Source organism: Gossypium raimondii, chromosome 5 (genome assembly GCF_025698545.1).
Source record: "Gossypium raimondii isolate GPD5lz chromosome 5, ASM2569854v1, whole genome shotgun sequence".
In the NCBI taxonomy this organism is placed as follows: Eukaryota; Viridiplantae; Streptophyta; class Magnoliopsida; order Malvales; family Malvaceae; genus Gossypium; species Gossypium raimondii.
Window position 1 is genome coordinate 27720910 of NC_068569.1, and position 14074 is coordinate 27734983.

The 14074-nt window shown below is 33.8% G+C and overlaps 1 protein-coding gene across 1 annotated transcript; it reads right to left on the bottom strand.

Annotated features, from left to right (window-relative positions):
- Positions 1-1993: 1993 nt before the first annotated feature.
- Positions 1994-8105, bottom strand: LOC105770721 (RING-H2 finger protein ATL38). Its single transcript, XM_012592040.2, has 3 exons — positions 7534-8105; positions 6448-6545; positions 1994-2696 (listed from the first exon to the last, which is right to left on the bottom strand). The coding sequence occupies exons 1-3, from the start codon at positions 7690-7692 to the stop codon at positions 2270-2272; spliced, it is 684 nt and encodes a 227-aa protein (XP_012447494.1). The 5' UTR covers positions 7693-8105; the 3' UTR covers positions 1994-2269.
- Between the last annotated feature and the right edge of the window lie 5969 nt (positions 8106-14074).

A 14074-nucleotide genomic window follows, 5' to 3' on the forward strand; every position in this document is an offset into this window, starting at 1 on the left:
GCAGGTAGTTCTCTACTAACGGTGATGGAGGACCATGCATATTCCGGATAGTGCATTCCAATACCCTATCTTCAGACTTTTATAACAAATAATAAATTAATAATTTTCTAAAAATACATAAATAAAAATATCTTAAATAATATTTAAAATTTAAATTTAATACTTACCATTTTCATTTGCTCCACCGATATATGATTCCTATCAAGACGAATCAATGATCCGGCCATTGATGAAAATATAAAAAAAATTAAAATTATTTTAAAAAAATATAAAAAATTTGAAATTATTTAAAAAAATGAAATTGAGGGGAAATTGAAATTTAATATGGATTTGAGAGATTTTTGGAATGAATTTGAGAGGATTTTGGAAGGAAATTGAGAGTTTAAGAGAATTTTGGAAGGAAATTGAGAGGATTTTGAAATGAAATTGAGATAGGATTTGTTTGTGAAAAAAAAAGGGGTGGGGGGTTTTATAGTTTTTTTTTGACCGTTGGGGTATTGTTCACGCGTGGGGGACATCGCGTCCACGTCAGTATAACTGTTGACGTGGAAGGAAATCGCGTCCTTGAGGCGTGATTTCCTTCCACGTCGGCAGTCGCTACCGACGTGACGCGATATCTGACATCGCACTCGACATCGCTACCGACGTGGACGCGATTTCCCAGAAAATGGATCATTTCGGTAAATAATCAAAAAATCGTCCCATTTTGGTAAATTTTGAAAAAAACGGCTTTTTTAGGTAAATTACCCGAATATATGTTATGTAATAAAAAAATTGTTATTGGGATAAGAAATGAAAAAAAATAAAATAAATGAGATTGTTTTGAAAAAATTGTGTAAAAATATTACTAATTCTTCAAAAATAACAAAATAGTACAAAATTCACTCTCCACCATTTAGTACGTATTTTTGCACCAAAAAATACCAGTGCCACCTATCTCTCTCCCTCCAACATTAAAATATATATATTTTTATACTGGTGCTGCTCATTTTCACCCTCCACCCTTAAAAAAATATTTAAAAATAAAACTCATTAATTTTTATTATACAAGTAAAAATGCCGGTTTTTAAACTCCATACTATAATATTAAAAAAATTAAAAATAAGAAATACATAGCAATTTTTCCTTATGTCAATAGTTAAGGATATGTTGTTTTTATTTAAATATTAGTAGAGATTGATATGGATGGTATTATATTATTTTAAAATATTATATATATTTATAGAATTTTTTAATTCTTAATTTTAATGAAATTTTATATTAATATACATTTAAATATAAACTTTAAAAGATTATATTTAATTTCTAATATAATTATAAAAAAGAGAGGTAAAACCCAAAATTTTAGAAATGAATTTAAAGTATTAAAATTTATATAAATGGATAATGATTGAAATAAAAATTTAATTGTATTATGGATTTAAAACAGAAATGAGTGGCAGTATGGTATTGCCAAGGGAAAAGTCTTTGTTGGAAGTTAAATGTTGCAGATCTCTTGATCTCAACAACCACCCAGTTCCTTGTATTGGGAATACCATATTTCACCAATTCATCAAATCATATCCCTAAAATCGTGAAGTCTATCGGTAGATTATATTAATATGTTAGTTTGATATTATTAAAATTTTTAAAATTTACTCTTATTAAATAAAATATAATATTCATGTATTCAATTGGTAAATTTTATATTTTTTCAAAACCCCAATGTAACATGAATTACTTTGGATACACAACTCCATTGTGAAAATGATTTCAATAGAATTCTCAATGGTAAATCATTTTAAAAAGTCAATTAATATATCAAAAGAGAAAGAGAGAAATAAAACAGAGAGTAAATATGCATATAGAAAATAAAATCAATGAAAAAGAAACTTGTAGTAGAGAATTCAAGTAATAGGAAAGATGCAACATTTTTTGTTTTTACGTCTATAAATTAATATAGATATTCTTTTATTTAGCTCAAGAAAAATTAAATTTCAAAAAAAAAATAAAATTGACCATACCAAACTAAAATCATTCATTAATATAAAATACATTTCCTATAATAGGTAGACCTGTCAAGTACTTCAAACACAGAGCAAGGCTTTTTGGAGAGAGAAAAGGAGAGCTACCAAAACTGCCAGAAACCATCTACTATTGAGGACTAAAATTACACCAAAAACATCCAACTTTTGACATATTTACAAAGAATCCACCAAAGAAGAACAAGGGAAAATAATCCACTTTCACAACCAGAAGATCTTTGCATCAACTCACAAACAAACATAATTCAAGGGTTTGATGGGCTTTCCACAAGCTTCTTTCTTGGTTCTTTAATGTTGTCTTCACCATCTTCGATTGTACGGGACATGTTTTCCCCCGATCCCAGATTTCCAGTTGCAAATGAATTCTCTTGGTTTGGGTCCATCACGGGGTTCTCACGGGTTCTTGAGGGAAATCCGTGCCCTCTCAACAAACAGTTGTACGTATGCATATTAAAAGATTCTGTGCCAAAATGAGAACGACCGGCTGAACTGAACAACGGTTGCATCAACCGTTTTTTCTCGGGCAATTCACGCAGCGATATTCGGCAAACAGGGCAGGTGGAATGCTGTTGCAGCCATAGGTCTATGCATGTTACATGGAAGGAGTGCCCACAATAAGGGAGGATTCGCAACACATCTTCACAGCGGTATTCGGAAAGGCAAACCGTGCACCTGCCATACATAGCAATTTGACATTTTCATTAGCTCGGTTCTAAAAAGATGCCTCAAGCAATCTAACTGAAGAAAATAAGTAAAAAGTTCTAAAAACAAAAATATCGATGAAATAAAATAAGAACCGCGAATCTTCCATTAACAGAGAGAAAGATGGAGATGCAAGAACACTTCAAATTGCAATTTTAAAGAAATACATTGTGTCATGCGGAATCATCAATTAGATTATCAAAAGAATCGTGACCCAAAATGATGCCTCATTCTTCAACCATACTTAAGAGTTCTGCTCTATATTGCTCCGGCTTTTCATTTTGTTGAAATATCTTTGTCGGAAACTCGTGTTCAACACATTTCCGGACAAGGGTAGAGGATAACCTATCCAACAATCACACCGAAATCTGAGTAACATTGATTTTACTCATCCAACACTGTTCAGGCATGACCAGATCCCATTTATATCCCTACTAGATAACAGCTTCACTTGCTTCCTCGACCCACCAAATACCTAATACCAGAAGTATGACGCGTATTGCTAAGTATAAAACTTATAGAGACTAATAAAGAATTCGGGTGCAGTTATAGTTATGTCGGAATTAAATCCTTTTCCCTACTTCAGATCAAAATCAAAATAGTGTTCAGATAAATCACCATCGGAGATGTTCAGCACAGAATAAGAAAGAGGGGGAAATAGAGATGAACCAAGAGGAACATATACAATCCATAATATCTCTATCATCCAAAAACTTAAATAGAAATGTCCAAACCCGAAAACCCAAACTTGAAATACCTTGCATGTGAAATGATACGAACTTAAAATCAGTTGAATTGCCACCTCTAGCCCTTACCTAGTCATTCAGATTTAGTGGAAATAAATAAATAAACAAACAACTGCCTCCACTTCTTTTTGATGGAACCAACCTCCACTTAAAATGACAATTGGAGGCATTTCCATCCATTAAAAGTGGAGAATGTCTTAGCTCAACTTCAAGGTAGTGAGCTTAGCAATTATTGTTATAAATAAATTCTTCAAAACCTTTTTTTTTTTTGTATAGCAGGTCAATGACTGCTTAAAAAAGTTAGATCTATTAATAAAATAATGCTATAAGGGAAACTATCAAGAATATGTTCTTCACCACTCCTTTAATGAAGATGATGATATAATTGGAAAATATGGAAACCAGAAGTTTGCTCAATGTCTAATCCAAACAACATTTTTCCGAGCAGTGCTCGTTGCGAGGAAAGCGTCTTCCAGTAATTTTTCCCATCTTCCGACAGGTCTCTATTGCCTAGTCTTTTATTGAACATTTCAAAAGAACAATTAACAGTGGCTACAAGCACTAAAATGTTAGAAGGATCAAATTATAATTGAAAACATGGCATGTTTGTAGCACAAAAAAGTAAAAGATGATAGAACATGCGAAGGCAGTCAATATCTAGGTCTGGCAAAACCCGGCAAGTCCAACGTTTCAAATATATCATTATCTCTACCGTGGCAAGTGTTTAACTTTAAAGTCTTACTTGAACTTGCAAACTATAACTCTATTCAATTTGGGGAATTTGAGATGCCGGATGAGAAACACTTCACATCTGTACAGCGGCGTGAAAACTTCCAAATCTTAAAATAATAACAAAATGTTATGCAACAACTTAAAAAAGTCTTGACTTATTGCTCTTTAATCTTTCTTTATTGGGACCCTAATGCACCTCGGCATCGGAAACTAGTTCACAAAGCAAATATGACTGGTCATAGCTCATGCCTAAATCTTCTAAACTTCTAACCACCAAGGGGAAAAAAGAATTTTCAAGTGCAGAAAACTTTAGCTAACATCGGAAATCTAGCACTAGCACACTGTTGCTCTGACTATTCATTTTTCTAGAAGTATCCATGTTTGATGCATATCCAGACATGGTAATAACGAAATCTGTACAGCAGTGTGAAAACTTCCAAATCTTAAACAGAAAATAATAACGAACTGTTATGCAACAAATTAAAAAAGCCTCGACTTATTGCTCTTTAATCTTTCTTTATTGGGACCCTAATGCACCTTGGCATCGGAACTAGTTCACAAAGCAAATATGACTGGTCATAGCTCATGCCTAAAGCTTCCCAACTTCTAACCAGCAAGGGGAAAAAAAGAACTTTCAAGTGCAGAAAACTTTAGCTAACATTGGAAATCTAGCACTAGCACACTTTGTTGCTCCGACTATTCATTTTTCTAGAAGTATCCGTGTTTGATGCATATCCAGACATGAGCATGAGGATATAATCCTCCAAGAATCCTCAAAATACATAGAAAAACTTAAAAAAAAAAAAGAACGTACCCATGTCAGCACATGCCTATATCCAATACTTCCCCCAGAGTCTGAGTAACATAGTTAGCATAGGTGAGATATTTTATTTGGAAACAGTAAACAACAAAGGACAGCAAGAAAGAAAAGAACTGTGCTTTCTAGGAGTATCTATGTTTTCCGACTATTTTTTTATTATGGGGCATTAAGACGTGGACATTTATGTTTTCTGGGTTCATATTTCTCCCATTGGTTCAATCTATTGTTTCTGAATTTCTGCTCTTTCACCCTAAATTTCTTTCCTCTCTGTCATAACCTCAATCGTATTTGTCTCTATTTTTCCTGCCTGTTGTGCATCATGTGTACAACATATGAGACACAACATACATTTTCTAAGGTTTACAAGTTTTTCTGTGGTTTCCGACACTCAAAGAAATTTGTGCATGAGCGAAAACATGCTCCAGAAATTTAGTAAAACAAGAACCTTTGTATCATCTGGGGATACTGCAGCAAAGATCAAACCACACTGTAGATAGGCAAAACTAAAAACAAAATGATCATTCTTTTATGTCTACTGTGGAATTTATGCACAGCCATTACCGATACGAAAAGCTGCCGTAAGTTCACATTGGAACCAACTATGACTTTTAGAAAATATTAAGCAATGGTTAAAAGAAATAACTTGTATTGATGCAAAGACACCTGGCACTATCGATATGCCTCGTGGTAAAATGAATACACTTCACCTACAATCAAGGTTCAAGTCTAAAAAAGCATAAACCAAAATTTCTAAAACATCTCAAGCCATTTCAAATGACATCCATTTTCTTCGCCATACAATGCATTTCGCCATAACATGTCATCACTATAGAATCAACGTGGCAAATTTTGACAAATTCCCAGATATTCATACTATTTATATACATACACACAAGGAGGAAACTACCTATGATTTCAACTCTCTCATCTATTTATCTCCCTCCATTTATGCTTTGTCTTCCATTCTAGATTATCTCATTGACTGCTCTGTCCTATTTTACTTGGATATGAGGGACGATATGAGTATGTCTACAACACATGTATGTTAAATTTTTTTCCAAGTTTCCACGTATTGGATTTTGGAAGATGGGTCATATCTCTACACCATATCTACACATGACATGAGTAATCCAAGAAAAAAGAAGAGCCGGAGCTAGGCTCTGCCTCTTCTTGCATTGTTATTTAACCCTATTCTTTGCAGAGTCCAATAGGGCACAAACTATAACCATTGACAATTCCAACATCTTCACTACGAATAGAAAAGTTATTACACCCAAAATTAATTACTGGCCTGCAAATCCTAGGCATCTAACACTCTCTTCACGAAAAAAAGAAAAATTAAAGAGAAATGATCTTCATAATGTTAAATGGTAAAGAAAGATGCGGTAACTTCTGAAATGAAGCAAAGGTTCTGAGAACATACTGAGCATCTTTGTTAGCTGAGAAGCACTCATTACAGAAAGTCTTTGTTGGGAAATTCGCAACGACAACAGGCTCAATACCGTGTAAACCCCGTTCGAGCTGCAAATACAAAATTCAACATCAATAATGAAGAAGGACCACTCCATAAAGATGAATGCAACAACTGAAAAGATAAATTACATGAAAATGACATATATTTACTGTTAAAACTTTCTAATTTTCATCTTTGCCTTGTTGGTTGTAACAAAATGTCATTCATATTATGTACTATGTTGCTCAGACTCTTTATTTTTTGTTCTTGAAATACGAATATATATCTGGATATCAGTATGGGGATATAATCTCAAGGGCTCTCTAAATACATGGAAATCTAGGAAAAAAAAATTAAACATGCGCATGTCGACACATACCCCTCTCACATGAGTCCAAGTATCTTGGTGTACCGATAACCACTGCTATACCGAAAATTGACAAACATCTTCTCCTTTCAACTTTTATTATTATTATTATTATTATTATTATTATTATTATTATTATTATCTTCCAACTTTTAGTTCACATATCAACTAAGGCATTGCAGCGTAAAAACCAAAAAAATCCTTCAAAATCAGTAAATCACTTCTAAGAATTTTCTAAATCTCCCAAAATTTAATTTTCTGTGGAAACCATTTTAGAAGTTTAAATGCAGAAGTAAACGGTTTCAACTATAATTCATACAGAAATTCAAATTTTCAGAGAAGACATGAGAAAATAAAAGGACAAAAAAAAAAGTCAAAATTCCCAAGAAAGAAACTTAAAATCTTCTCTTGAGTACCCTTAAATTCCATTCTTTTATTATTACAGTTGAATACCCAGTATGAAAAAAAAAGAAAAGAACAGAAAATGACAAGCAATATTTCTATCAGAAAAAAAAAACGTTTTTTGAGGAATCTTTATTTTTCATCAGTAAAATTGAACACCCAAAAAAACCAGATTTGTTAATAAACCAAATACACACAAAGAAACAGAGCACAGCACAGTTCTGGAAATCTAAGAATTAAGGGAGAATCAACTTTCCTTTAAAAAGAAAGGAAAAAGAAAACCATACCATATTAAGATCAGATCTTGAAGAGATTGCGAAGGGTCTCCGAGAAGCACGTAGCTGAATACGAGCACAAATCAAACGTGTACAAATAAACACTATGAACATAATACTCACTGTGAAACCTATAACAGTCATCACCAAATTTAGCCCTCCTGATATCATTTTTCTCCTCTTTTGATTATATATATTCTCTAAGGAAAAAAAAAACTTCGTTTGACAGCAAAGAAAATCAACTTTTCCAGCTTAAAACAATAAGTAGAAACGAAACTGAAGCAATTGAAAGGCTATCCATTTTGAATTGACAGTGCTTAAATATGAAATTGAAGGGGTTGAGTTGGAGTGAGAACTTGAAACAAGGAGTGGGAGGGCTTGAGGTTGGATGACTGTTCCATTGTTGGGAACAGAGAGGGAAGAAAAGAAAAGACTTTGTTGGGTACAAACACTGAGAAACTGAGGGCTGCAAGAGAGATTATCAGGTTATTTGTAGATTTAAATCTTCCAAGTCTAATCTTGGACTCAAAAAGAAAGAAAGGAAAGTTGAAAACCGATCCAACTACAATCTGCTGCTGATTTTACCAACATCTATTTTTTTACTGTTAATAGGGTTAGTATGTAATTTGCTTCAAGTTTAATGGTTTTAAATATTTAAACAAATTATTTAGTATATTGTTAGTATATTATTTGATACAAGTAGTGTTCGAGTTGACAAATACCCTATAATTTATAGTAAACTATTTAAAAAGTAAATATTTTTAAAATGAAACACCAATCAATTGTATAAATCTACTCGTAGAATAAAAAATACACTCAATGTATCAAATACTATTGAGATTGAGTCTATCAAATACACATTGTTTAAATAAAATTGTTGCAATATGTTTGGATTGATGATGTAAGTGTTCACAAAATGCTTCTGTTTCCATTTAATTTTCTTTAATTTTGGGTAAATCCTTTTGTTGGTCATCTAATTTTTAATGTATTTTTATTTTGATCATTTAAAATGAAATCTTTGTGATTTAGTCACCTAACTTTTAGAGCGCTTTCATTTTAGTCACCCAAGCGTTAAATCTCTAACAACAGATAACTGTACATGCCACATCATGTTTACACTTTTATTTTGGTCACCCAACTTTTAGGTCACTTTTATTTTGTCACAAAAAAACCATTTTTAAGTATTTATTAGGGTAAAAAAATAAGGATTAAAGTGAAAAGACAGTAGAAACTAAAATAGTACACAACATTTATCAAATTCTGCTTGTTTTATCAAGATTCAAAATTATAGTAACAAATCAGTTGACATTATCAATGGATAAAAATTTTTCAACAAATTATTTAATTTATTTTGGTGTTTTGAAAATTTTGAAAAAATTTATCAATTAAAGAATGAAATTTCAGCCCTTTTGGTTACATAGGTGGAAAGAAAAAACTACTTTTGGCTAGACTAAAAGGGATTGAAAAGAAGCTTGATCGGTATCCCTCGAAGTTCTTATTGGATTTAGAAAAGTAACTCAGATTGAAACTAGAGGAGGTGCTATCTCAAGAAGAGAACTTGTGGCAACAAAAGGCTCGATGTAAATAGGCATGCGACGATGACAGAAACGCTAAGTTTTTTCATGCCAGTACTATTAATCGAAGAAGGTCGAATAAAGTTAGCATATTAAAGCTTAGTGATAACAGTTAGTGTGATGATCAAGAAATATTGCAAAATATGGCCATTCAGTTTTATAAATCCCTGTTCACTAAGAATTTGACAATTATCAGTGGCTTTTCTCTTTAAGGTCGGTTCTATAAGATGTTTGTTGTTGAGAATGAGTCTTTGAAAGCTACACTAACTAATGAGGAGATACAGAGGGTTGTATTCGAGATGGCACCTTTAAAAGTGATTAGAATTGATGGATTACACGCAATCTTTTATCATAAAAAATGGCATAGTGTCTGTGAATTTGTGAGGAATATCTAGAATGGTGGTAAATTTGAGAGTTGGATCAATCGAACACTCCTATTTTTGATTCCAAAGGTGGAGAATCCAGAAAATTTAGCCCAATTTTGGCCAATCAGTCTCTGCACGGTGCTGTATAAAATTGTGACTAAAGTCATAGTTAAGAGGTTAAAACCCTTGATGCAGGAATGGGTTCTACAGAATCAATCAAGTTTTGTCCTTAGAAGGAATATAATAGACAACATTATTATTGGTTAGGAGGTCATTCATACTATGCGTAGAAAGCAGGAAAGAAAGGATGGATGGCTATTAAAATAGACTTGGAGATAGCCTATGACAAGCTTCAATGGGATTTTATTAAGGACATGTTGGAGGATATTGGTATTCCAGATAATGTCTAAAATCTTATTATGCTTTGCATTAGTTCATTGACAATGCAAGTTATATGGAATGAGAACTTATCTGATGCCTTTACTCCCTCTCGAGGAATAAGACAAGGTGGACCCACTATTGCCTATCTCTTTGTTCTTTGTATGGAACGACTGGCTCATCTGATTAACTCTGAAGTTCAACGAAGAGGTTGGAAGCCTATAAAACTTGCTAAGGTTGGTCCGTGTATCTCACACCTTTTTTTGCAAATGACTTAATCTTTTTAGCGAGCATTTGTGGATCAGATGTTGGTTATGATGAAGGTACTGAGTATTCTTGTGAAAAATCTAGTCATCGAGTAAATACCTAGAAAACTAAGATTTTTTTCTCTAAAAATATGACACAGGATCTAAAGTTAGGTATAAATGGTGGTTTTAGTTTCTCCCATGTGGATAATTTGGAAAAATATTTAGGTGTTCCATTACTTCATCAAAGAGTAACAAAAGACACTTTCCAATATATAGTGGATAACATGAGAAAAATTGGCAGGATGGAAGGCTACGCTACTTTCGCTAGTAAGTCGAATAATGTTAGCTAAAGCAGTTTTAGCAGCTGCCCCTATTTATGCTATGCAGTCAATAGTAATCTCGAAAGGAGTTTGAGCTGAAATGGAGAAGATCATTCGTAGTTTTGTCCGGGGTCATACTAAGAAAAAAGGGATAAGTCTTGTAAAATGAGAAAAAATCTGTAAAGATACAAAGAACGTAAGCCTCAATTTCAAGAAGATTGGTTGTTATAATTATGCGTTCCTCATGAAGATTAGTTTTAACATTATTAAGAAGTCGAACCAATTATTAGTGTAGGTGCTTAAAGTAAAATATAAATGGGTAGGTAAGTTGCCTTCGATTTTCAATGCGAGGAATGTATCTCATTTGTGGAAGGGCATTTTCAGAGTTTGGAGTAGAGTACGAGAAGGCATAGTTTGGAAAGGTAATTGGGTGAAAGAATGGAGTCCCCTTGTGGATGTTTGTACACAACCCAAGTTTATACCTGATAATCATGTTCTAGTTTTAGACATGGTATTGCCATGTGGGGATTGGAATTGGGATTTGTTCAAATCTATCTTGCTAAGTCCAATGGTGTTGAGGATTTCAACTTATAAACCTCCTTCATCACATGATTGGATGATTTTGTTGGATGGGGTATTGTTAACAAGAACATATTTACGACTCGTTTGGCATGCGACTCTATTTGTGGACTGAAGATTAATAGTCGTGATAAAATCTGGCATCGAATTTGGCATTTTTTGGGTCCTTAAAAGGTACAATATTTTTTTGGCTTACTTTTTGAAACAAAGTACTTACTAATGATGTAAGAGCAAGAATGCATCTTAATTTAGATACAAACTGCAAAGTGTGTGGGAACTCAATAGAAACCATTAATCATGTTCTGAGACATTATTTTCCAGTGTAGTGTAACACCCCAGACCCAGCCCAAACGTTATGGCCGAATCTGGCGTGTCACATTGAAGTGTTTTTCAAAAACCATGTTTTCATTAAAAACCCTTCTTGAAAACTTCAAACTTCTTACTATTTAAAATTTGTAAAAACCTCAGTTTGCGTTTGTTTATTTTCAATCGAGGTTTATTAAAAAGTTATTACCTTCAAAACCTTATTGTTGCAGAAGTTTAATTTAAAGCAAATGATTTGCGAAAACGTGATATTTAAAAATTGAGGTGCGAAAACGTAATGTTAGAAAACAATTATTGATTTGGAAACCGTTTTCTACTTCTAGCAATTAAAAATCACAATCACATCAAATCCCAAGTTTAAAATCCAAAAATTATAGAGGCCTTATTACAACCTGAATCGAAATCAAATTGCTTAAGTAAATGAGCAAAACAGAATAAAACATGTGCAATTGTGTGGCCCTCTTCGAGTCTCTCGCGGCTCCAAATCGCCTAAGGTTGGGGATTACCTGTACAGTTAAACAGAAGGGTGAGTTTGTGAAAACTCAGTGTGTAATCCCTTATAATACAAACAATCAAATATACGGTATACAGAAATAGACTGGGCCTGAGCCCATCACAAGCATAGTATTAGGTGAGCCTTAGCCCATTAACAAAACCAGGTGGACCTAAACCCATTACAGAATCAGTATCAGATGCAAATATACAGATAGAAATCCCGCCCAATCCAACCAATACACCACCCGTACCATCCAACATACCATGTGAGGATAAAATCGACCCACCCAGCCAACGCACCAAGCTTAGCACCGGTTGCAGCACTAAGTCAATAGAATGACTCAGCACCGTAGACAGAATGGCTAAAAGCCATAAGTATCGTAGCAACGCTGTCAGTTAACAGAATGGCTAAAAGCCATAAGCAGAAAGGCAGTAAGCCTTTAACAAAACGACTACAAGCCATACACTTCCTCCGTCAATATTAACCCAACCCCATGCAGGATGACATGTCATAAATCATACGTGTATGCAATATGTCATACTCAATAATAGTCATATAAATATCATAAAGCAAAACAGTCATACATAGCACAATGCTTTAACAGTCATTTCATCTCCTAGGGGCATAGCGGTCATTTTACCCCATGGGGATATTTCGGTCATTTTACCCTTCGTAGGTATTTCAATAATTTTACCATTCAAGGGTATTTCGATAATTTTACGGCCCAAGCCCATGAAAATGCTTATAGAGGCCTCTGTCGTCCAACGTCTAGTCTCGTGGACTCAATTTTCCCGCACGAATGATTGCACACTCATGTGGCCTCGGTTGTCGTGTTTTTAGCTTTTCAGCTTTTGTCGATTTGTAATAGAGAAGGTGTGATTACACACTTTTTTCCGGAATAGCGTAGAAACCTTGAATGTCAAACCTGAGCCTTGCTTGATCAGATGCCCCTAGCCTTCTTAGACTACTAACAGAATTGATCACCCGCTTAATCATGTGTAAGGAACAATTAAAGAGAAGAAGAGAATAATTAAAACAGTCGCAGAAGAAAAGAAGCTCACCGGTGGAAAATTAAAGAGGAACAACCTGAAATGGGAAAAAATGAAAAAATTAAATAGAGAGTTAAAATGAGAAGATGGGATTAGGGAGAGAGAGAGAGAGAGAGAGAGAGAGAGAGAGAGAGAGAGAGACAACAATCTTGAAGAAAATGGAAGAATTGAAGAAAATAAAAGAGAAGAGAACCAGAAAAAAACTTTGAAAGAGAAAATGAAGAAAAAATTGGGATTCTATTGTGTGTTTTGGGAGAAGACAAATGGAGGATAAAAATGTAAATAGCTAGCCAAAAGCCCTTTTGGCTTAGGAAAAGCTAAATTTTTTAGCTTTTCCATATGAAGAAAAGCATTTTTTTAAGTTAAATTTTTCATTCAACCGATGTTTGTTTAGCAATGCTTTGGAGTGAAAAGTGCTTTTTTAGGGAAAAGTTCTTCTCAAAAGCATAACTAAACGAACCCTTAGAGTTATATCTATAGGTTGCTCTTTCTCCTTTGCTAGGAATGGTCCTATCCCCTTTGTGAGTTTCTTGCTTCTCTTTACCCTTTTTCGGATCTTAGACTAGAGGCTTTAAATTTCCAGTAATCATCATACTTAGCTCCTTATCATGAGCTTGAATGGCTAAACCTTCAAAGGTCATTGGCTTAATGCCTTGAAGAAAGTAGCATAATCCCCAATTCATTCCTTGGATGCACATGTCGAGAGCTGAAGATTTTGACAATCTTTCCTTCCAATTTAGACTTAGATTCCTCTAGTGGTGGATGTAGTCAATTATTGGTTCATCTTTCTACTTTTTTCTGCTAGTAAGTTTGATCACTTGACAATGTGATGGGTGATGTAGAATTTTTGAGAAATTCATGTTCATGTTGTTCCCAACTATCAATTGTTCTAGGCTTAAGGTCAGTGTACCAGCCTAAGGCATTTCCTTTTAGTAGCAGAACAAATTACTTCACCATGAGATCACCACCAGTTCCAACATTATTGCAAGTCTCCATGAAATGAGCGACATGTTGACGTGGATTTCCTTTTCCATCAAATTGTTGGAATTTAGAAGGTTGACAGTTAGGTGACATTTTGAGGCAATCAATCCTGTAGGAGCATGGATTGATATAGGTGTATGAATGTTGAGTTACATAATCAACTTGATCTTTGAGAACTTCTTTAATGAGCTCCTTGAGTTGATCGGTAGTGATAACTTCATTTATTGTTGGTTGAGGAT

Bases quoted from the DNA above. Each gene is read 5' to 3' on its own strand.
- LOC105770721 (XM_012592040.2), bottom strand. From the start codon at position 7,692: ATGATATCAGGAGGGCTAAATTTGGTGATGACTGTTATAGGTTTCACA. The intron at 6,546-7,533 runs GTATGGTTTTCT...TTGTATTTGCAG, and splicing joins CAAGATCTGATCTTAATATG to CTCGAACGGGGTTTACACGG. The intron at 2,697-6,447 runs GTATGTTCTCAG...TATGTATGGCAG, and splicing joins TCAGCTAACAAAGATGCTCA to GTGCACGGTTTGCCTTTCCG.